The sequence below is a fragment of the Ahaetulla prasina genome, chromosome 2 (genome assembly GCF_028640845.1).
Source record: "Ahaetulla prasina isolate Xishuangbanna chromosome 2, ASM2864084v1, whole genome shotgun sequence".
Classification (NCBI taxonomy): Eukaryota; Metazoa; Chordata; class Lepidosauria; order Squamata; family Colubridae; genus Ahaetulla; species Ahaetulla prasina.
The window spans coordinates 145,046,938-145,073,174 of NC_080540.1; the positions used below are offsets into that span (position 1 = coordinate 145,046,938).

Sequence of the window (26,237 nt, forward strand, 5' to 3'; positions counted from 1 at the left end):
TGAGAAACTCCAGACAAGCAAGAAGGTTTTGCTTCATGTGATGAATTTCCCCGAGTATAACTGCAAGAACTAACCAAAGCAGAAAAATAAATCAGCTGAGAAGTGGCAATTAGTATAAATAAAACTTGAATTCTTTAGTAAATAGTCTTTACTCAAGCTATTTAGATTTGTATTTGAGAGACTAATTGCCTCAGATGGAGGTGATGAGGGTTTAATATTAATGTTATTAATTAATTTTGTAATTAGAATTTTAAAGAATAAATTTAATATTAATGTTTAATAATAGTGTAATTTCTTTACACATGGACACTTTTTTATTGATATGAAATAAAGTGAACAGTACTTCTATAAAGACAGAACTCTCTATGTTGAGGGAGAATGTCCATTCTCCCTCAGCCAGTTCTTTTATTTCTGTGTGCTGGCAGTGCATAGGCACAATTTATTTACTCAACAGACAGCCATTTTATAGCAACTCTGTGGGTTCCCAAAAAGAAATCCCAACTCACCCTTTTCCTTACCATTGGAGCATTAAAAAAAGAAACACCATGTGGCATGACTGGGATTAGTGTAGTATATGGGTGTGAATGATGGCTCCATTTTCAACAGCCCTGTTTATTTACCTGCCCTGAATTTCGATTTGTTAGCTTTTCGTCTCTGGAGCACTTCACTGACATTTTTCCCCCCATAATGTTTCATTGAATCTTATTATAACATAAAAGAGAATGAAAATAAAGATTTTTTTTAAAAAAGGGGGAGGGGCAAGATTTAAAAAAAGGAAAAGAAAAAAAAGCATTGACTTCCCACTCTTTCCAACAGAATAAAACACTAATTTCCCAGAATAACAGCCAGCCAGCCATTTTTTTATTGGAAGCCCTCTCATACATTGAACTTCTGATGCATTCCAGTTTGTTTTTATTTATGTGAGGAACCTTCCAAGATGTTATTTGAAATAATTACCTTCCCTTTATATTTATTTTTAAGTGAAATGTCAATATGGTATAATAACAATAAATAAAGTTATGGTTAATCAAGCCTTGGGATTATCATTGCTAAACTGAGACAGGAAGAATGGAGAAAAGAGATATGGCTAGTAATTTGAATTGAGATGATTTTGTGTGTGTATTCTAGTAGTAAAGATTACTGTCCCCTGCCAGTTTTAGCTTTTACTGATTTACTAATTAAGAATAAATTTTCCTATTGAAATGTCATCATGCCTACTACTGCTGTAGGAGTAGAAGTGTTCTCAATTAGAAAACTGGAGGTGTTTGCCTGGAGAAAGGAAAAACTCAGAAGCTAAAGTTGAGACAAATTATTCAAGGCTGGAACCCTTTTGTTGTTGTTGTTTTTGTTTGGGTTTTTTTTTAATGCTGTGTAGGAATGAATATAAAAGATTTGCTGAAAAATGACAAAGTTTGAATTTCAGATGGAAACTAGTTTAATGAATGCAACCATTTTAATTAAACTGAAGGTGTTGGGCTGGGAAGCAGGTGCCACAGCGTGCACTGTACCCCTAGATGTTGGTTTTTCCCCAACTTGTTTTACCTATCCTTCCTTTGATTCTGATTCCTGTGTGTGTGTGTGCGCCCACAGGCGCGCACAGGGATGCCCTTCTCTGCAAGCAGAATATTTAAGCATTCTTCTCAGCTGCTTAAGTGTTTAGTTTAACAGATTTTTTTCTATTTAGCTTTTATGTTTGTGGTATTTTTATACCACCTCATTCCTGTTTGACTCCCAAGTAGTTTCTTGGAATCTGCTATTGTATTTGCTGTTTAGCTTTCTCTTGTAGTTGCAGAATATTCTTTCTTCTGCAGAAAGAATAATGAAAATTCCTGCACTGAAATTCTCAGAGGAAATAAGAGGATATGTAATTCATGCTTTGCAAGGAGAAAATGTAAATGATTGCCTCTCAGTAGATTCAGTGCTCCGTTCCTTTGATGGATTCTTACATATATTTGTATTTTTGCTGGCTCAGGAAAATTATGGAAGATGTTTACTTGGAACAGACTGATAAATGAATGGTTTCTTAGAAGTTTTGGGGAGTATTATTATTATTATTATTATTAATCAAACTTATATACCGCACCATCTCCCGTAGGACTCAGAGTAGCTTTAGTATCAGCGGAACAGGGTTGGTATTGTTCTTATTATCCAAATAAAATGGATCTATTCTGTTTGCACAATACACTTATTTGAGGGGTACTGAAATTCAAGTAATTGACCCAGTCAGTTAACCCTCAGGAGTCTAAAAATGAACCAGATGCTAGGGGGGCTAAAATTACTCAATGAACTAACTTTTCTTGTGTTGCGTAAACTATTTACTGGAAGGTTAATTTAGTTTATGATCTACAGAGGCCTTATGAAAATAGGAATAGGAAGTGCCATCAGAGTATTACATTATTTACTATATTTATCACAACAGAAGATTGTTCCCCCGCTCGCAAAAATGGGAAATGAGACAGAAATTCTGGGGTGATGATCTTCTTTATCAACTTAGGGGAGCTGACTTCAGATGAAACAAAGGAAAGAAAAGTGGGACAGAAAAAAAAGTCATTGATTACCGATACTTATAAAAAAAATACCTTTGTCACAAAACTCATTCAAAGGCACTTTCACCTACAACCATTCTTATTTAGTTACCCAGACCACTCTCACAAATAAAATCACACAAGTATACCTACCTTTCTTTCCCGGCTTGCAGCATATGCTGCAAAAATAAAGGGGAAATTTTGATGGGTGGTTGGATGGATGGATGGATGGTTGGATGGAAGGATGGAAGGAAGGAAGGAAAAAAACCCAGAATCTTTAAATAACATAGAGGATCAAAACCCAGAGCAATTCTCAAGTCACAGCTTTAAAAACAGACAAATCTCAGTAGAAATGTTTATAGTCACGTCCACCTCTATTTTGTCTTGATATTCTATGCTTCTCTGTAAAAATATAAAACCAGCCCCAACTCTATACTCCTACTTGGAGTGAAAAATCAAATAATGCTTCTGTTTGGGAGAATGAAGTTCAGAATGGAGGAAAATAGACCCGTTCTTTCTTTAAATGTATTTTATATATTGTTATTGTATTAAATAAAGGGAACTCTGTGCCTTGTGGCTTATTGTGGCTAAGGCATAATTTATCTGTGTTTTTATGTTTGCTGTGCACACACAGAGCTGTATGTGTTACTTTTGGCCTTCCAGCAATAGTTCTGCAACCTTCCCATTCAATGCTTTGAGCATGAGAACTATTTAAGCCTGTGACCTTCTTGACTGAAGCTTGGCGTTTCAGATGTGCCAGCTGCTGCTGCTGCTTCTTAATCAAGTCTGTGAAGGAGACTATTCCCCTGAGAGACAGAAGCTTTCTGAATAATATGTGTGGTAGCTAAAAATCTTCAGATTTAGTTTTGGGTTTTTGGATAGTTTTTAAAAAAATCATCTGCATGGTTTTAACATTTTTCTATTTGTCTTTTTATAATCTCTAAGCCACCCAGAATCGCACTATCAGGAAGAAGGGGCCAGCCTAAAAAATTAATACACAAAGAAATACCTTTACTTGTCAAGCAGAAATGTGTATTACAACCATTGCATTAAAGAGGTGTGGACTTCAATGTCCTTCCTTCACTAGGTAAAGAAAATCAAGAAGTCGGGAGAGCGGTGCTAATAAAATCGCCATTATTTTATAAGTGTGCCTTTCTTTTTTAGTCTTTCACTTAGCTTTCCACATTCTACAGCAGCCAGAGCTGATGGATCGCAGAATCATAGAAAATGTATATGAATGTATTATTTTAAGGTAAAAGACCTTGCAATAAAATGCTGGGTTATAAATGTATTCATCTCATATAATTTTGGGGAATGACTAACAAATGGACCCCTGACCTAGCAAAATACTATTATTCTGGCTTTTCTTTCTTTCTTTTATACTAAGCAGACAGAAATGTAACAACTGCCCTGGGGGAAAGAGTGGAGGCAATTCTGCTTGTAAATGAGATACATTCCTCATCATAATGTGGAGCTTCCTGACTTTCTGACCTTCAGATCCAGTTGAACTGGAGTTCTTGTGGTAGCTATTTCCTTCTGCAAGGTAGCCAGATATCCACAACCATCTAAATTCCACCTGTGTTTGGGGGGAGCAAACCTCCCATCAGACACTTTCAGTTTTTTTCACTGAGCTGGGAATTTTTGACCAATTTTCAAAATGCAATTTGGTGGTCAAGATTAGTTTCCCACCTTCTTTTAACAAAGATGGAAAAAGACAAAGAATAGAATAGAATAGAATAGAATTTTTTTTATTGGCCAAGTGTGATTGGACACACAAGGAATTTGTCTTGGTGCATATGCTCTCAGTGTACATAAAAGAAAAGATACGTTCATCAAGGTACAACATTTACAACACAATTGATGATCAATATATCAATATAAATCATAAGGATTGCCAGCAACAAGTTATAGTCATACAGTCATAAATGGAAAGAGATTGGTGATGGGAACTATGAAACGATTAATAGTAGTGCAGATTCAGTAAATAGTCTGACAATGTTGAGGGAATTATTTGTTTAGCAGAGTGATGGCCTTCGGGAAAAAACTGTTCTTGTGTCTAGTTGTTCTGGTGTGCAGTGCTCTATAGCGTCATTTTGAGGGTAGGAGTTGAAACAGTTTATGTCCAGGATGCGAGGGATCTGCAAATATTTTCACGGCCCTCTTCTTGATTCGTGCAGTATACAGGTCCTCAATGGAAGGCAGGTTGGTAGAAATCAAAGACTTGCAATATTGTTTTTAAAAGTCTATGGAGATTCTCAGACATCCAGGTCATGGTTGTCCCAAAGGTGCTTTTTTTCAAGAGGCAACTGGACTTTCTGGTGTGTGTTTTTTGAAGACGTTTCGCTTCTCATCCAAGAAGCTTCTTCAGCTCTGATTAGATGGTGGGGAATGGAAGGATTTATACTCCTTGCAGACAGCTGGTCATTTGCATTCTTTGTCCCACTAAAAGAATGCACATGCCCAGCTCTCTGCAAGGAGTATAAATCCTTCCATTCCCCACCATCCAGTCAGAGCTGAAGAAGCTTCTTGGATGAGAAGCGAAACGTCTTCAAAGAAAAACCAGAAAGACCAGTCGCCTCTTCAAAAAAGCACCTTTGAGGATTGTTTTGGAAAATGAGATTGGAAAAAGGCTTCTATTATTGATACATGAAGAATCTGTGAATAAAGGTAACAAAACTCTTCATAGATTAATAATAGTATTAGAAAGGATTTGTCTAGGAACAGAAGAGAAGCCACAGATATTCTGGCATGCATGTAATCTTCCTTTTTTAAAATTAAATAATACGGAAGAATTGAGCATTCTTCTTTGGGTCTAATAAGAAATCAAGTTATATTTTCATACAAGTAATCCTCATTTGGTGACTGCAATTGGTTCTAATGACTCAGCAGTTAAATGAAACGGTTGCTAAGTGAGCACATGACTGAGAAAGAAATTGCCAAGATGACTGGTTGCTGCCATCTCATTCAGACAAATTTCTGTCATAGTGTCCTTGCTTGACCCATTCCAATATTTTTTTTTTGCCCCCTGGAAGGGCAGAGGTTTTGCTTAAACATGTTATCTCTTCCCCAGCTGCTTTTCACCACAGTGCAGGGATTCCCTAAAAAGTGCCAACTCCAAGTTAACAAGCTTAGGTTTATGACCTTAATTAGTTGATTAGAGCCCTCCCAGACTCCAGCAGTTGCCTGAAACTGACCAGACCTTAATCAGTTTCAAACTGAAGGCTTTCTTACCCTTAAATGCCAGCATTAGTCAAAAAATGAATTTTTATTACTGTTTATTGCCCTTTTCTTTCTGAATAGTGCTACCTTAGGCTGTTGCCAAATGAGAAGTGCCTTTCAAGTATGAAAGTCAACCTATTCAATGCATTTCCTTTAGCATTAACACAATTAGATCATTTATTGCCAAAGATGTCTTTTATGGAATTTCATTTCTATTTCTTCCCATAAATCAGGGAACCCTTTGAATCTTCAAGAATTCTGAGTCAGAAAAGATGGATAAAAATTGCAGTTGGCAGTCAGCAGAATTAGTCTGCAATGCTGCATTCTAACCATTGCACCACACTGCTCTTCTATAAGGAGCAAGATGAAAAAAAAAGACATGTTTAGTTGGATCAGTCCCAGGTGTTTAACTACTTAACCTTAAAACCAATTTAAGATCTCTGTCTTGGGACAATCCAACACTAGGTTACTTTGTACTTTGTATGGAAATGGAATTAGGTTGCATTTCAATTATTCCCTGGGTTCTCTGTAGCCCTGTTGCATTTTATATACATTTTATATTGTTGGAAATATAAGATCTAGCAGTTAATGTCAAAACAGTTTTCTTTCTGTCAATCTTCCTCTTGTTATTTGCTCTTACTTGGTATATATTTAATCCTCTTCTGAGCCATCTATTGATTCCTTTCCTAAAGTACACATATGTGTCACGACAGAAAAAATTCACATCTCTTCCTTTTATGGGTCATGCACGGGCCATATCAAGTAAAATGGTGTGAACTCCAGATAGATAACGAATAGTTTTCATGTAAGTGACTGCGAACGATACTTCTCTGTCTCTCAAAGCATTTGTTGAATACCAGATGGAGATAGCTATCTTCGCTGTTTCCAAAGTATGGCTCAGCATTTGAAACAATCGGGGCACACTAAATACTGTACTTTTCATTCAAGGACAACAATTCTACCGTGTTTCCCCAAAAATAAGAATTTATCTTTTTTTTTTTTTTAATCCCGAAATAAGCACCTGGCCTTATTTTCAAGGAGGCCTTATTTTGAGGTGCGTGGCAGAAGACGGGGCTTTTCTTGCCATCTTACCTGATTTCCAGCTCTGTCTCCCTAACCCTAACTAGAGGAAATGGCGGGGACCGGCTGCACATGCATTTAAATATTTTCGGGGAGGGCTTTTTTTTCAGAGTGGCTTATTTTACTGCATGCGCTCAAAAGCCCAATTGGGCTTATTATCAGGGGAGGTCTTATTTTGGGGGAAACAGGGTAGTTGGTTAATTACAGTCCCAAGGATTATTTCAGCAAGTGAAATAATTCCACCCTCTTGGGATTGGTATAGTTTTTGCCTTCAGTACACCATAAAAAACGAAATAAGTAGAGAAAATAACATTACATTAGTTGAGAGGACAGTGAAAAGAAAATGTGTGTGGACAGTTCAGGTACTGTCAAGCTTTAGGAAGCTTTCAGATTGAAATTTGCAGGCTACCTGCTCCAATGCTTTTCTCCTTCAAGTCCATCCCTCTGCTCGCTGCTAGTTCTAGAAAATGGCTTGATTTACATTTACGAATTCTGCCTAAGTCTGCAGCTCAAACAAATAACTCAGCATAGATCCTATTAGCATTATTAAGAACTGAAACAATTTTGTGAGTTAAATACCTTTGTTCTTAATGAACCCTGTCTTCAGTTGTTGCCCTGGTTTGCCATTGCCTTTTTTGTGACTTCCCAACAGAGCTTACAGCCTTGATATATTTTGTGTCTCTACCATTCAAGTACCAGTCTGGTCCAACCCAGTTTAGTTTCTGAGCCCAGATAAAGTGGGCATTTGCTCCCACTGTGAAAACGTTGCATGTCTTAGTAATTAGGACAGCAGCAGCTTAAAGGGGAAGAGAATAAGTTGGGAAGGCTAACTTGGGCCCCTATTTGCCAGCAACGTACATTATGAACATGATGAAATAAGTCCCTATGAACATGAATGAATGCAGCTTGTGCTAGAGCAGTGTGTGTTGTTGGATTGCTTGCTTCTGATGTGCATAAAAAGAACACAAGGTCTGGAAACTGGTACAGTAAATACTTTGTGTTTACTAAATCTGTTGATTAAATAAAATGCTTTGATATTAAACAGATTGTGTTTTCAAATTAGAATTAGAGAGATCTGATCTAAAAACTTGTCTATTTCAAGTAATGAATAGTTCAAGGCAAATAGTTATCTCTATGTGTAATTTCAAAACACAGAACAGTTGATTATTTCTATAAACCCAACACTGCTTCCTTCTACCTGTGGTAGTTCTTCCCTCAAAGCAAATATGTTTAAGTTACATTTTAAGGTAAGAAATTATTGTGAATCTCTAAAGTAGCTCTGGTCAGAATATTGAGTTTTCCTAATTGATGCCACAATCCTGGTTTAATTATGTGTGGTTTGTTTATTTATTTAAATTATGTATGTAGTCATCTGTCCCACAACAGTTTACTCTGGGCAGCTCACGAGAAATTTGAACCAAAATCAAAATACACCAGATGTACCTCTAAAATAGTAGTAGTAGTAGTAGTAGTAGTAGTAGTAGTAGTAGTAGTAGTAGTAATAATAATAATAATAATAATAATAATAATAATAATAATAATAATAATAATAATAGAAGGAACTGGAGAAGATAACAAAATATAAAGACCAGCAAATAGAAATAGAAAAACTATGGAAAAAGTAAACAAATATTGTACCAATAGTAATAGGTACCTTGGGTGCAATTGGCATTGATCACCATCAGTCTATTGCAAAAGGCAGTTTTACAAGAACAGTTTACACCAGGCGTGTCAAATTCAAGGCCTGCAGGCCAGATCTGGCCCATGGGGTGCTTAGTTCTGGCTCGCGGGGCTACCCTGGAAACAATGAAGGACTGGCCCGCGGTGCCTCTGCCAGCGAAAATGGAGCTGCAAGAGGCCGTTGCAGCCGAAAACAGAGTTTGGGAGCCTGTTTTCACTGGCAGAGCACTCGGGCGCCCACAGGTGTCCCTGACATGAGTGATGGTGAACTGGCCATGCCCACCCCGGCCACCTGAGGTCAAACACAACCCTAATGTGGCCCTCAATGAAATCAAATTTGACACCCCTGGCTTATATCCTGCGATGATATTTCCAATGCCATCAAACATCCACATCTGCCTATCCCAGGTCCTTGGGAAAATCTTGATACCGTGTTTCCCCCAAAATAAGACCTGTCTTATATTTTTTGAACCCCGAAATAAGCACATGGCCCTATTTTTGGAGAGGTCTTATTATTTTGGGGTGCGTGGAGCAAGACGGGGCTCCTTTGCCATCTTACCTGATTACCTGTCTCCCTAACCCTAACCAGAGGAAATGGCAGCATGCAGTTAAATATTTTCGGGGAGGGCTTATTGGGGGGGGCTTATTTTAGCACATGCACTCAAAAGTTTGATTGGGCTTACTATCAAGGGATGTCTTATTTTTGGGGAAACAGGGTAGGTGAACAAAAATGCCCAATCCAGTCTGAACATCTTGCTGACTATGTTATTAACCAGATATACAAGATAGATAGATAGATAGATAGATAGATAGATAGATAGATAGATAGATAGATAGATAGATAGATAGATAGATAGATAGATAGATAGATAGATAGATAGATCTTAAAGTAATCCAGTTTTGAGCAGCACAAACAGAGCTGGTTTAAGCTGCCGGGCATCCAAGTACCTGATGGAATATTTGGGTTTTTAATGTTTTAGGAAAGCCCAAAAATTGAGGCCATCCATACCTGTGGGGGATGCTGTCCATAGTGCAACCTCTTCTCTATAGAGATTCCTTAAGAAGGGAATTGACAGCATAGCAACTTTCATTATTTTGGAAGTGGGGACTTATTGTTTCCCACCTATTCTGTACACCAAGTCTAAACTTGTTTACTCAGCATAGCATTAATTAATTCAATGGACTTAATCCCAACTAAGCAAGCATACAATGCCATTCTTAAACTGTTTTTGCTATGCCTACAAATTGTTTCCTTTTCTCATCTTGAATTAAGACTTTCTTGGCCAATGAAATGGCTGTGTGTGTGCATGCATACACGCTTGCTTTTTAACTTTTCTTCTCCCTGCCACTTTCCCTCTACTTTCTTATTTTGTTTTTTTTTTTGTTTTCAAAAGCTGGCCAGCTTAATGAACTATAAGCCCATTGTAGCAGCGAGAACCTTTCTTTGCATTGGGATACTCTAGGTCCATCAATTGATCAGTGTCATCATTTGGAAACCAGGAGGCATACTTTCTGTGACACAGTACCTACCATAGGGAAAGGCCTCCCCACTTCACAAGAATGTGGATGGATTTGAAGTTCCGGTTTTGAAGTCTGACAGCCACCTTCCCCTGCCATCGTGTGATTGCATTTTAGGTGCTTAGCAATTGGCCTGCATTTACAACCATTGGCAGCATCTTACAGTCATATGGCCATGATTTATGAGTTTTGGTTTTTTTTTACCAGAACTGGCATTTACTCTGGTTTCTGGCAAAAAATACCCACTGCAGACAATAGATTCACTTAATGACTATGGCATTTGCTTAACAACCGCTACCAAAAATGTCATAAAATTGGGTCAATTGTGCAGGTGCCTCATCTTACAACCATCGATATATATATATATATATATATGTGTGTGTGTGTGTGTGTGTGTGTGTGTGTGTGTGTGTATGTGTATGTGTATGTGTATGTGTATGTGTATGTGTATGTGTATGTGTATGTGTATATGTATATATTTGAATTTATATCCCGCCCTTCTCCGAAGACTCAGGGCGGCTTACACTGTGTTAAGCAATAGTCTTCATCCATTTGTATATTATATACAAAGTCAACTTTTATTGCCCCCAACAATCTGGGTCCTCATTTTACCTACCTTATAAAGGATGGAAGGCTGAGTCAACCTTGGGCCTGGTGGGACTTGAACTTGCAGTAATTGCAAGCAGCTGTGTTAATAACAGACAGACTTAGTCTGCTGAGCCACCAGAGGCCCCATATGAGAGAAATTCTGGGCTCCATTACAATCATAAATCAAAGACTACTTTTTTTTGGGGGGGGTGTTAAAATTCCTCCCTCAATTCTTGAGCTACAGACATTGCTAGGCAAGATGGGATAATTCACCTCTGCCACATGCTCGTGCCCCCTTTACCTTGGCCCCCCAGCCACAGCCGGTTCAGAGTTGGCATTCAGACTCAGCTGGCCCTCTTCCGGTGCTCCTCCACTGAACCCCCAGCCCCACCCTTGTGGGTGATTCACAGAGGGATAATTGTACTTGGATGAATTGCCCCAAGGGACAAGCAGCCATGCCTCCCAGCAGCCAATCTGGGCTCCGAAGGTGGGTATGTTTGTTTCATATTCTATCTTGTTCAGCCCTTCTGTTTTAGATCTTTCTTTTTTTTTGCATTTATATCCCGCCCTTCTCCGAAGACTCAGGGTGGCTTACACTGTGTTAAGCAATAGTCTCATCCATTTGTATATTATATACAAAGTCAATTTTTATTGCCCCCAACAATCTGGGTCCTCATTTTACCTACCTTATAAAGGATGGAAGGCTGAGTCAACCTTGGGCCTGGTGGGACTTGAACCTACAGTAATTGCAAGCAGCTGTGTTAATAACAGACTGTCTTAGCAGTCTGAGCCACCAGACTGGGGTATAAGTGGCATGCACTACTGCGGTTGTATGAATATAATGAAGAGGCTAGCTCTGTTATGCAGATACGGAGAAGAATTTGTGATCTTACCTCAGTCATAGTCTTTCTAGTATAATACAGGATTATGGCCACAAAAAACTGGAAACTCTTCTTTTTAAAAAAAATATCAGATTAACTTACATAAACATGATGCACTGGTTTAAGCAGGTCATTTGCTAGCCAGACCTGTTCTTTCCACCTTAAATAAACATTTGCTTCCTTGTTGGATTAAACTTTTTAGTTTTCATTAAGCATTACAAGATTAAATTTGTTGGCAGCTAAAGCTGTACGCAGATTTAGTATAGTTTGTATTTAATTACTTGAAATGTCCGTGATTCAAGATTTTGTTTTACATTAATGAAATAAATAGTATGTTTATACTGTGATTATTATCCATCTCATAAGTTTGAAAGAGAGTCTTTAAATTTGATGTATGACTTTTTTTCTTTTCTGTGTGAACAATATATATATATATATATATTTATAATATGTTTCTGAAAAGAAGTAAGAATGCATTTTGATAGTGCATGAGGTCTGTTCTTTATTTTAATTGATGGATCTTTTCAAAGTAAGACAACTGGAAATAATAGTAAGGATTGAAATCAATCAGGTGCTCGTTGTGCATTAAATTCAGAAATTATTGGGTAAAAATATTATTCAATATGCTTTGATCAATCAAGTTAATACTTTAGCAGTCCTTATCACATCTTGAATTTGCAGAATAAAATGCTGTTGCTTTGAAGAGGTTCAATATTGGGCTGGGAATGGATTTTTAGAAATTGGTTCAAAAGGTCTTTTCTTCCATCCTCTTTTTCCTCTGTAGGGACTATTGGTGAAGACCTTCAAATTGTGTATGTAAGAAAGTTATGAATATGACAATAAATTCAAATGGACAACTGTTGTTTTATTTTCTTTTTCCGTTCAATCATGTTTAATTCTCAAAGACTGGATAAGTCCCTACAGTTTTCTCGACAAGGTTTTCAAAAATAATTTCCCATTGCCTCCTTCCTAGGACTGAGAGAAAGTAACTAGTCCAAAGTCACTCAGCTGGCTCTGTGCCCAAGGTAGGACTAGACTAACTCACAGTCTCTGGATCTCTAACTTGATGCCTTAACCACTAGACCAAACTTGCTTTCAAGCAGTAATGAGGACTTTGCAGAAATGATTTTCTAGCAGGACAATTGGCCTCATAAGCTTGTATTGAGGATAACATATATAACTAAATGCAACTCCATATTGAAGCAAAACTTAATGATTGGCCTCAGCCTTCCATTACTTGATATTCTTCAGATGCATTAAGGTTGCAAATACTTGTCGTTTCCAATAGTCAGTAATGATGATGGTTGGGTATTATGACAGTTGTAGTTTAGTTTATTTGGACTCTACTAGAATGAGGAAATTCAATTTAGCTATTCTTAAGTTTCCTCTTAACTGAACAAAATTATAGCCATTAATGGGGGAAAGAGGATGGTTACATAGTAGTTTTGAAGCACATTGATAATCAGGTTCTGATAAGAACCTGTTGGGGGGCTTGTGTTGAAGGTGGTGCAGATAAGAGAGCCAGTTGGTCTAAAGGCACCAGGCTAAAAACTAGAATTTGAGTTCTAGTCCCGGTTTAGGCATGAAAGGCAGCTGGGTAACCTTTAGTCAGACACTCTCTCTCAGCCCAACCCACCTCACAGGGTTGTTGTGGGAAAAAGAGGAAGGGGTTTTATGTATGTTTGCAATCTTGAGTTACTTACAAAGTAAAACAGGTGGGATAAAAAATTCTAATAATAATAAAATATGTACATTAATAAACCGCTTAAAAACCACACATGCATTAAAGGCAAGTAGTAGCCTGTTACCTAATGTTTAGATCTGTACAGGGGTCTTGGCTCAATAGAAAAGGCAACAACACATCATACCTTTATTAAATCAAATGCATTGAGGATGTGCGTCTAAATTAGAGAAGCTTTCACCTATACCTTGTATGTACATTATTTTCTGGATGAAGAAGGACCCCATGTTATCAGGGTCTAGGCTTATGTGGAACCCATCTCTGTTTCATAATTGCAGACTTCATTATGAATGTGCAAGTAATTGTAGCAAGTGATGAGTTTTCAGTGCATTAATGGGATGGAAGATTCTAGTCTTTCCTTATCTGGTGAAACCTCTCTTTAGAATATTACATGTCACTTTTAATAAGTATACTGTAGGATTCAAGTAAATTTAAAGTAATTCAGAAAACAGCAAAAAAACAAAAAAGCCCTCTCCATCCTCTTAACCTCTAAATCCTATGAAAGAAAGATTGAGAAAGCTTATTATGTTTACCTTTGAAAAGAGAAGATGACTATATGACTCTACCCTTATGTCAGAACAACTATAACACAGAAAAAGACCATGATTCTATTAACCAGTATATAGGGTATTAAACATTAGGTTTTAAGTTAAGTAAATTTTACTTGAAATGTTAAAAGCTGTGTGAAACTAGAATCAATTGTCTATAGAACTGATCGTCTTTTTATATGTATTCAAGTAGATTAGATGCTGAGAACAATTTGTCAAAAATGTTTTACCGCAGGGTGACTATAATGACTACGATAGGCAACAGTATTAGTTTTAGTTTGCTACTTGTTGTGCTATTCTACCTAGAGCAGGAATGTCAAACTCATGGCCTGCAGGCTGGATGCGTCACGCGTTGGCCATGCCCATGCCTGGTTTAGCGAAGGGGGGGAGTCACAATACGTCACGTGACAACATCGGGACAATGCAAGTTTGACACCCCTAACCTAGAGGGATATGCTAAAATTATTTTTTGGGGTTTGATTATTTGGAGTGAAAAATAGTTTCATACTGTGTATTTCTACTGATCTTGGGCCTGCTTTAGGAAATATTGTTCTCTTTTTTCAGTAATAGGTAGCTAAGATTGAATGATTTTGAAAAAGGTTAAGCAGCGTTAGACTTAGGATAGGAGACCTCTAGGAAATACCAGTACTTTTGTCTGAATGGGAAACTACTTTCCCACTTGTAGGTGGCACTGAATAACAAGAACCTTAACTATAGCAACAGGAAACAACCTCCACAAGGATACGTCCATATGGTTAATAGAAGTTTCCCTGCCCTTTTCAAATCAGAATTCATGGCTTGACCATTTTCCTTAATAATGTATGTCTTGCTCGAGACATCTCATTTTTTTAAAAAAAAAATCACCCTTATTATAAATTCCATCGTTAATTTGATTATCTTGATTATCTTTTTTTTGTTTGCCTCTTAAAAAGAATTATAAAGAATATATTGCCAATAAAGGAAATACAGGAAACCTAAGAGGATGGTTGCTGAAATTTTTTTCCAAACTAGTTTGTTGTTTGTTTGTTTGTTTGTTTGTTTGTTTGTTTGTTTGTTCGTTCGTTCATTCATTCATTCATTCATTCATTCATTCACCATCCAACCATCTTACCATAGGGTAACTATGTTAGGGCAGGAGCAACAGCAGAGAAAGTCCTCTTCCTGGATCCCGCCAGCCAGAATAATTGGACTGACGCGATCCACAGCATGCTTCTTCTACCACTACAAATGGTATGGGCCAACCCAAGTAGGGTGAGACAGTCCCTCAAGTAACCTGGATCCATGCCATGAAGGGCTTTAAAGGTGATCACCAACACCTTGAATTGCACCCGGAAGCAGACTGTAACCAATGCAGCTTGTGAATCAGTGGTTTACAGGGGCCATTCTTGGGCCCCTCCCCAAAACTACCCATGCTGTTATACTCTGCACCAGCTGTAGCTTCCAAATGCTGTTCAAGGATAACCCCATGTAGAGTGCATGACTAGGGACTGAATAGTTGAGCGCAGGGAATCCTGGTGGATCCAGGGAAGGTCGCAAATGGTGCATAACATGAAGTTGTACAAAAGCTTTCCTAGCCACAACTGCCACCTGTTCCAGGAGAAACCCCAAGTTATAGACCGGGTCTTTCTGGGGCACTGTCACCTCATCCAGAGTTAAAGATGACAAAGTCCTCGGAACTCTGTGTACCAAAAGCCATTTGGTCTTACCAGGATTCAGTCAAAGCTTGTTGTCCCCCACAGCCTCCAGGCACCACGAAAGGGTGGCCACAGCATCACTTGGGTGACTAAAAGTGGAAATATAGAGTTGGGTGTCACAATCAAGAAAATCGTTAGACTTGGAGCGGGTGGGAAATCATTTTTCTCCTCACTGAGTAATACTTCATTCCACAATGAGTAGGAACAGAAATAAGATTCTTGTTATTCTGGAATCTCAGAGTTAAAGGCTAGAATGTGACCTAGAGAGAACAATGTTATTGTTTTCATTTACAATTGTTTATTTCTGGAATGGCTTTATTATGGAGAGAGTAAAACACAAGCGCATTAAGCAAGCATTCTCGTGGGATAAATAAAGTGGAAATAATTTACCAAAAAGGATGAGCAAAATTAATAAAGAAAACAATTCATATAGTATGCTCATCATGAAGTGTTGATCTGTTCTGTCATCTTAGCTTTCCACTTACAATCAAAAACATTGTCCTGCAGTAAACATTATCTCACTTTTTCAAGCAAAACAAAACGCCTCAGCCCATGCTTACATTTACTGAAATAAAATTGAATATATTCATTTTATACAAGATTGCTTCTAAGTGAAATATATATAAATGGCAACTAGGAGAGGATGTGTAAAGTAGTCACCCAAGAGATTTTGTGTTTAGTTAGCATCCAGCTACACTTAGAATGGTATTCCTTATAATATATATATATTTTTGATATAGTAATTCTAATAGTAATGTTTAATTGTGTATCGACCTTGAATATAGAAATGATTTACAGGTAATCCTCAATTTACAACAATTTGTTTAGTGACCGTTCAAAGTTATAACGGCACTGAAAAAAATGACTTATGATTGCTTTTCACACTTAGGATCATTGCAACCATCCCCATGGTCATGTGATCAAATTTCAGGTGCATGGCAACTGACTCATATTTATGACGGTTGCAGTGTCCCAGGGTTATGTGATCGCCTTTTGCGACTTTCTGAGAAGCAAAGTCAATGGGGAAGCCAGATTCACTTAACAACCAGGTTGCCAACTTATCAGCTGGAGTGATTTGCTTAACAAAGGTGGCAAGAAAGGTCATACAATGGGGCAAAATTCACTTAACAAGTGTCTTGCTTAGAAAGAGAAATTTTAAGCTTAATTGTGGCCATACGTCAAGGGTTACTTGTATGCTATTAGATTAGTTCCTCAATGATGAGCAGCCAGTAGCCTAGTTAAAATTCCAAAGCCAAAAAAGTAGAAGATGAATTCCAGTGTGGCCTAGATGGACTTCTACTTCTTGTCCTGAACACTTCCATAGAATAGAAAAGTAGATAAAGATAAAGGTAGGTAAAAGTAGGTAAAGATTTTTCCATGATTTGAATGCTTGTCAAAGAATTTCACAGAACGTAGTATTGTGTCACACAAATTTTCATGCATATAAACTGTCTGTAGACTTGTTTTCATGGTTAAAACAAATCTATATTTCTTCTCTTTTTAGTTTGCTGTTTTGTGGTTCACAAGAGGTGCCATGAATTCGTTACTTTTTCTTGTCCTGGAGCTGACAAGGGACCTGACACTGATGTAAGTACATTGGATTTTTGTTATTTTATTCATGTTGCTGCATTAATTGTTTTGAAAAGTCCTTGGAACATTAGAATACTTTAATTTGCTCTTTTCTAGATTGTGCCTTATAGATATGTTTTCTTTGCACTGGATAACTCTGCAAATTAGGGACATGTACGAGCAGGTAATGATAGAAACAAACAGAAAAATAAAAATAAGGATACGGAATTTAGAAAAGAGGATACACAAAGGTTCTTCCTGGGATTTTCCTCAAAAGAGCTTCTAGCAGATGTAGATCCCATCAGCAATAGCATGTTTTCTTTTAATAATAACTTTTATTTCTATTTAATTACCTGTAGCAACTCTATCATGTATTTATGGTTCTGGAATGCCTAATATAGTGTACAGAGGCAGCTTTGTCAAGTACAGGGAATAAGTTACTCTATGACAATATGCTCTTTACTAAAAGTATAAGAACTAATTAGTCATATCACACTAAGTTGTATTATGGCATGCTTTGGTTTGGCTTAGCATGAAATATAAAGTTATGCATTATTTTGTGCAAATTATAATTTGCAGTAAAAAAAAAAGACAATTTGACTCCCTAGAGATACATTAGGTGTCCAAACTCCATTATTTTATAACCTCTTCAAACATAATTGTAAAAAAATTCTTAGTGTGATTTCCCATTACAGTACTGTTTTTTTTAATTGAAGCTTATGATAATATAAAATACAAATAGAAACAGCTAATAAGGGAATAGGGGAGAGAAAAGTAATGGGAAGGGAATGCAAGATAAAGGGGGGGGAAAACGATTTGACTTCCAATTTTTTTCAATGCAGTAAAATACAAAATACAGTTACAACTTCAACTTTTTGCTTACCCGTTGAGTATATAGTAACCATTTTTCTAGCAACAAACTAATCTAATCATCAAAACCTCAAATCAAAGTTTCATTTTTCCCCTCTTTCAAGCATAAGGTCCTGAAGCTATTTCCAAAAGAAACAAAACTAGATACATCTTCTCTTTAATTAAAACAGTTAATTTTGCTATCTCTGCCAACTGCATCACTTTTTCCATCCGTTCTTCCATTGTGGGAATCGATTGTAACATTGTAGGGGTAGAAACTCAGGCAGAGTGAAGTCCAAGTCCTATACTAATATGGACACAAACATAACATAATGAAGTGATATTGGTATTGGAGAAGGCTTCTGATGGATAACTGCCTCCTCCTTGGATAACCAGGAAAGCAAATAAATACATCATAGAACCAATCAATCCAGAGTTTCTACTTGATGCTCTTGTTGCATGTTTTATACAGCTATGCGATTCTCTACATTTAATAAATAAATAATAATAATTTGAACCTGGTTATTTGATACCAACCTAATGATGCATAATCAGTGAATCAATGGGTTGTGCAAATTGGAAGTGGATGTCCAGAATTTAATCAGAAATCTTACTCACCTAGAGATACCACAAATTAAAAATATAATATTTTGTATACAGAGCATTGCTTTGATATAGAATAATGGCTTTTAATTATAATGCATCTATGAGTGACTTTCCTAAAACAAGAAATAGCAGTAAGCCATTCCCAGATAACAATCCAAATAGCAAATTGAAGTCCATTGACTCCAGTGCTAAAGCACATGTTCCATTTTTAAAAATCACTTTTCTAACTACTCTATATGCTGAGTTCTACAAGAGTATGCCTTATGAACATAATATGAATGTTAGATTACCTTAAATTTGATTTCTGTTGCTTTTCTTCTCAGTTCAAACCATTAATGATAGATTATTGCATCATAAATAGTTCTACTTGCAGGAATGTATGCCCAGTGTGCCACAATGTGCCTAGGTTCAAAACCAGAGAAGATGCAATTTCTTGTAGAACTTCAAAAATTTTCAATTTTTCAGATGTGTTCAAAGAAAATACAGAAACGTAGGTAGATATAGCCTACGTCTATCACTATGAAGATGAGTCGGCCACAATAAACTATCAAAGTCATACAATGAGGCCAGTGGTGGGATTCAATTTTTTTACTACTGGTTCTGTGGGAGTGGCTTGGTGGGCATGGCATGGCTTGGTAGGCGTGGCTGGGGAAGGATACTGTAAAATCTCCATTCCCTCCCCACTCCAGGGGAAGGATACTGCCCATTTCCTCCCAATCAGCTGGGACTTGGGAGGCAGAGAATAAATGGGGGCGGGGCCAGTCAGAGGTGGTATTTACTGGTTCTCCAAATTACTCAAAATTTCCGCTACCGGTTCTCCAGAACTGGTCAGAACCTGTTGAATACCACCTCTGAATGAGGCTTTTCTAGATTTTATTACTAGAGTGTTAAATGCTGTGGACACTCAGAACTCAAAAAGGAGCTTAGTGTCACATGGAAACTTCTGTTCACGGGGGAGGCAGAAATATTGTGCGTTTATGGATCTTCACTTACCTCTGAAGAGGCTTTCAGGATTTCAACACAATATTATAAATCTTTATTTTCCGTCAATCCCTGGATCATTTCTTTTAAATCTCAAGTGAATTCAAATGGTATTTATGTTGACAATATCACAATAAATCAATCAAAAATTAAACAGATTTTGTTTTTCAGTGTTGAACATTGTTCTCTGTCTGGTGGCTTTCTTACAGAAAACTCTTTCTAGAAGATACAGAAATACAATCTTAGAGATTTTTTAAAAAAATTTGCAGAGCCATAAATTTGAAGAGCATAGAAAAAATAGTTTTGTTAGAAGTTGCAATGCCATAGCAAAGAACAGAATTTTGTTTTTGCTTATTTATTTCTTTTTATTGCCACCTTTTATTTTTTTACAAATAAAGTGGTAAACATCCAACATACCTTCCTCCTATTTTCTCCACAACAACCACACTATGAAGTGAGTTGGGCTGAGAGTGTGACTGGCACAAAATCACCCAGCTGGCTTTTATGACCAAGGCTCATAGTGTTCTGCTTATGCTTATATGCCTATGCTACACTTAATAGGATACCTCCAATTCATCACCAGGTAATTAGTGCAGGTTTTCATTTCTGAATTAGGTCAACTGCTTGCTTCCCATTATAAGACAAGCTATTTCGTGCACAATGTTCTCTTAGGAAATGGTATTTATAATTAAATCACATTTAAAACTCATCTTTTCAGTCTACTCCTAGATTCCTGTTGAACAAAAAGAATCCTTAATCCTTGAAAAAATATTTGATTTAGTTATTTGTCATATTTCTAGAGCAACTACTGGAATGATTGCTTATTACCGTAGTTAATTACTTAGTTTGTCTGTCAGATTTGTATAGCTGTCCATCTCATAAAAAAATGACTCTGGGCTACATACAGCAATCTACATATATAAAATAATGAATGAATGAATGAATAATTTAATTTCTATACCGCCCTTCTCCCGAAGGACTCAGGGCGGTTTACAGCCAGGTAAAAAAACACAATAAAAAACATACAATATACAGCTAAAAACCGATTTTAAAAAACCTATTCAATTTGGCCCATTAATTAAAATACACATTAAAACCATAAAAAAAACCCCATTAAAATTACTAATAGTTTTTAATTTTATGCCAGTCCTGCACGGAAGAATAAGTACGTCTTCAGCTCACGGTGGAAGGTCCGGAGGTCAGGGAACTGTCGAAGTCCTGGGGGAAGCTCATTCCAGAGGGTAGGTGCCCCCACAGAGAAGGCTCTCCCCCTGTGGGTCACCAGCCAACATTGTTTGGCTGACGGCACCCTTAGGAGGCCCTCCCTATGGGAGCGCACAGGTCATAATCAATATGAAATATAAGAATTGGTATTAGAAGATAAATATTACGAAAACGAAATACACAAACCCTAGGCAAAAGGAGAATAAGAATAGGCAATTCAGCAATAGAGCCATCTAGGCATGTCTCCCGGTAACCAGCAAACCCCAGGCTTGGTGACATAACCAGATCTTGAGAGATTTCTGGAATATCCAAAGGGATGGAGTGGGGGAAAGATGTTCCATTAGGATCAGTGCACCATGGCAGAAAAAGCATGTCTCTTGGAACCCATCTAAATGTAGATCCTTAGCTGATGGGACCTGCAGCACACCATCTCTACTTGTAGGAAATTTGAGGCTCTGTAAATATTTTTTGCAGGATTGTATTGTTTATTTATTTGTCATTTTGCAACCTACCTTAATTTTTACAAAGTGTCCCTTTTGATAAGAAGTATATTCCCCAGTTTGGCTGAGCTTTCCTTTGCTGCTTGCACAATCTGATGTAAAAAGCTGCCTTGAACTATGGGTTATGTGGCTAATTAAAATTTATATATTATTTATACATTAAACAAACTTATATGGCCACCCACATCACACCTAGGGCGGTTGTCAGGCGGTTTACAACATTTAAAAATCTGTAACTTAAAAACCTATAAACACTCCTCCCCACCCTCTATGGCAGGAACAACAAATCAAATACTTGGTTGATTCCATTTCCATTCGTGGTCCCTAGGCCTCTTGACAAAACCATACTTCTATCGCCTTTTGAAAAAGCAACAGGGTGGGGTCTGAATATACCTCAGTGGGAGTGATATTCCATAGAGTGAGGACGACCACCAGGATTAAAATTAAATTAAAAAAATTATTTTTTTTAAAAAAATACCTAAATATTATATTTTACCAATATAGTAAATAGTTACTATGTTGTAAATGGTTTTAAATTGTTTTATTACTGTTCGCTGCTCAGAGTCCCTTGTCTGAGAGGAACAGCTAGAGAAATTGACTAAATCAATAAGAAAATAAACAGATGGTAAAAATTAATTCCATTATTTTAGAATGCACCTCTGTTTGCTTGAGATCACATGGTTTTGTTTCAAATAGGTATTTCATTTAAAAATTAGCCTTATTAGAACTTCTGTTTTGATCCAATTCATGATATATTAGCTTCAGCATGGCATTATATCTGTTACCCTCTTAGTATTTTTAAATTAGTATTTTATGCAAGATGTATATAATATTAAAGAAGATTTTGTTGCTGTGGAAATGGGGAAGAATGATTCATTTTGATATATCTTCATACACTGTTAAATTACACTGTGGAGCTGAATATTTAAAATCTACTTCATGTGACAAGAAACCTTGAAATTATCTTCAAATGAACTACTTTTCCAATACTTTGCAGCTATATCCTGAGGTTTTACATTATTCCCTGAAGTTAAATGGCATAAATGGAATATCTTCTTTGCTAATAAAATCTTCCTCAATCTCTTATCCTCCAGACATCCTGAAATGAAACTCTCAGGGTTGTAATAGTTGGAGGGCATCAGAATGGAAAAAGATTGTTTTATGGATATTGTGGCTTTAGTGCAGTTCTCAAAGCTTTTTTCAACCTCTAAAAGGTCCCTCCCTCCCCTGGCCTAGACAATTTGAATTTATAGCTTTAAAAATTACAAATGCATAATTTTCATTAAAATAAATGATTATATTTGTGATCAGTTATTTCAGGATAATTCCAATATAAAAAAAGACCCAAGTTCCTCAAACATGAGGTTACAGGTAATCCTTATTCAGTGTCCGCCTCTTTTAGTGACCATTTTAAATTATGATAGTGATGAAAAAGGAATTTTGTGACCAATACTCACATTTATGATTTATCAGGTTTGTAAAGCAAAGGAAAGCTGAAGTAAGATCATAAACATAGTTATGGTTTCACTTAACAACCATTTTGCCTTAACCAGGTTGCTGGTCCCAGTTGTGGTTGTTAAGTGAGGACTGCCTGTATTTCCTTAAAATTTCAGCACTGAAGCATATCGACCACTAGGTTTGTTTACATAAGGATTTTTGCTGTTGTTCAAATGTATGCAAATCCTTTGAGGTATATGAAATTGCACATAAGATTCACAGTTGCTGTTATTTGATAGCACCATTTGGGATATAAATTAGAGCAAAGTAGGTAAACTATCTGAAACACTAGGTAACAATTCCTCTTAACCAATAAACCACCGATTATTTCATACTTAACTCCTGAAATAGGAAAAGTAGTGACTGCACATTTGGCAAAATACATTTCCTTCATTTTTATGCAACAAAATGTCTACCTGTCTCCTAATTCGAAAGTGGTTTCTAGTGAATAAAACTCATTCCAAACAAAATGGGGCAATCATATTTACCCAAAAATATCTCACCTCTGAGATTTTCAATGTCATCTCTAGTAGATTACCCAAATCAATAGGCAATTAGAATTTGAAGGAATTATACGTTTCCCCGGGCAATTTGACCCCCCCCTTCCCAAAGAACCTCTCATCCTCAGCACCAATAATGTATATAATATTAAAGTTTGAAACCTTTGCTGATAATCAAACAATGTGAATTCTGTGCAGTGACCCACTTTATCTGTGTTCACAAGATTTTCAATTCATTTTTCTTTATATTAAGTCTTTCCTTAACGTAAGGAGGTCATATCGATGTTACTTGTGAGAATTATATGTGAAAATTCCTACAGCACGAAGAAGCCTCATTAAAAAGCTTTTACCTGATACAGGTAGTCCTTGACTTAACAATCATTTGTTTAGTGACCAAAATTACATTGGGCACTGAAACAAGTGACTTATGACTGGTTTTTGCATGACCATTGTGCATCCCCATGGTCAAGTGATCAGTTTTCAGGTGCTTGGCAACTGGCATGTATTTATGACAGTTGCACTGTCTTGGGGTCATGTGATCACCATTTGTAACCTTCCCAGCTGGTTTCTGACAAACAAAGTCAATGGGGGGTGACCTGATTTGTTTAAAGACCACATGATTCATTTAACAACTGTGGTGATTCGCTTAACAACTTTGGCAATAAAGGCTTTAAAATGGGGCAAAATTCACTTAACTGCCTTCTTAGCAATGAAAATTTTGGGCTCAGTTGTGGTCATAACTTGAGGATTGCCTGTATATGCACTACTATTAATCGTTTCATAGTTCCCATCACCAATCTCTTTCCACTTATGACTGTATGACTATAACTTGTTGCTGGCAATCCTTATGATTTATATTGATATATTGATCATCAATTGTGTTGTAAATGTTGTACCTTGATGAACGTATCTTTTCTTTTATGTACACTGAGAGCATATGCACCAAGACAAATTCCTTGTGTGTCCAATCACACTTGGCCAATAAAATCCTATTCTATTCTATTCTATTCTATTCTATTCTATTCTATTCTATTCTATTCTATTCTATTCTATTCTATTCTATTCTATTCTTTAAAATAAGAACAAACTTAATATATATGTTTTTCCCTGTATTTTTTCAAGGTTCTTGCTCATCTTTTCCGATCCAAATCTTGAATGCTTCTCTATTCTGTTCAACACGGAAACAATTTAGTCTTCTTATACATCTGAGAAGCAGAAACATTTAAAGAGCAGTATGATTGTGTGGTAAATATAGGCAATAGTAATTACAAATAAGACTCACAAACCCTTTTTTCAAGGTTTTTGATCAAATTCATTAGCGGCATTTTAACTCTAAAAATGGGAGAGATTAATTGCTCATCAGAGCTTTGGAACTGTTATTTTCAAGCAATACACCTAATAGTGGTGGGGGGGAAAAAGATGTAAAAATTCTGAAAGCAATCTGAGCATCTGTTGGGCGAGGGTGATCATTAGCTGTTCAGTTAGCTGATTATGGACTTCTTCTTGATTGCACTTTGTATGTTGTGGCTATCCCACACTCTTACAGAAAGTGGTGAAGTAACTGAAATAATTCTTCTGGGCTGAAATACCTGAAGTAAAGCTACATGTATTTTTTCAAAGTAGGCAATTCTTTTTGTATGACTCATGCACTTCTATACACTTGATTAAATCTGATGAGTTTTAAGGCACTGAAAATTGTTAGGACAAGCAAATGAACTTTCTGCCCTAGATTTTTTTCCCTGTTAAATCAAGATTTTACATACTTTCAAATTAAATAATTTCTAAATGATTTTGCAACAGCATTCTTTTTTACCCAGTTAGTTTTGTTTCATCGTGTCATATGCTAACTGAAATATATTGAAACAAGAAACTCATAATAAATGGCAAAAATAGGAGGATTACATGATGCTTTTTCTAAATTAGGTAGCTATACTCTTTTCTGGTTGTGTGTCAGAACTATGCAATTCAAATAATGATAATTTAATTTCAATCTTTTTTTTCAGTAAGCAGATGTAATTTGGGATAATCCCAGATTTAAATGGGATCAAGTGGTAAACTCTTGAACCTGTGCTTTTAAAAAATTTGTAATGTTTCATAATAATTAACTTCTAGAGAAGTTACAGTTGGTCCTTCATCTGTCTCGGTTGCTTCTTCTTGACCTGCACAGTGTGATAGTAGATAGGTGAGGGCATCTCATGATCAATTCATTGGTTAAGTGAATTAATGGAAGAGCAATAGTACTGAATTGAACAGCTCTGCTTCTTGGGTAAAAATGAGCATCCATATTATGACAGCAGACCCAAGTTCACTAGGAATTGCAGCACTATCAATGTTCAGCAATCCACGAAGTGCATTTCTCTTCCCCTTAATGATTTTACTATATGGGAGAGAGAGGACCATGAGAATATGACATATATAGCAGGGTATGCATCGTTTGGGCCACAAATTTCATTTGTGCCGTTGTACTTTTGCCATTGAATTGATAAGATCACATTGCAGAAATTCAGTGGCGGGTGAAATTTGATGTAGGAGGGGATATTTAAGGGAGTGGAAGAAATTTGCTTCCCAGAGTGTCATTATGGAGGGCATATATCAGATGAGGTCTCAGTATATCCCCTCCCCCCCTCTTTTTTTTTTAGTAGAACATGAAAATCAAATTTACCGATAATGATTGAGTTGAAGGCTCCCTGAGAAGTTTTAATGAGGTGTCAGAAATTAATTTGTCACAAATCTCTCATAGAACTTTTGTTTTTAAGCTGGGAGGAAGCAGATGGAGGAAACAGTTACAGCTGAAAAACTTAAGACAGAGAGAGAACTAGGATGGGAACTGGTTATTTGTACCTTCTGATCTGTCCAAAATCAAATAAAAAAGGAAAAGGGTGCCAAGATCTTTAGTGTCAACATGAATCAAAATAAATAAACACCATGGCAAAATATAACTGCATGGAGCTTGTTAAATGAAAGGATAAGCAATTGATGTCAGGAATTTCAGAGGAATCAGGTGAAATATATCCTCACAAGAATACTCTTTAAGGAA

General features: G+C 36.7%; 1 protein-coding gene across 2 annotated transcripts in view; it reads left to right on the plus strand.

Moving 5' to 3' along the window:
- Window positions 1-26,237, plus strand: part of PRKCA (protein kinase C alpha) — a 227,701-nt gene that overhangs the window by 95,614 nt on the left and 105,850 nt on the right. For both annotated transcript variants that reach the window (XM_058165997.1, XM_058165998.1), the window contains exon 3: window positions 16,979-17,061. In XM_058165997.1, coding sequence (XP_058021980.1) covers window positions 16,979-17,061 — 83 coding nt within the window. The remainder of the gene's footprint in view (window positions 1-16,978; window positions 17,062-26,237) is intronic.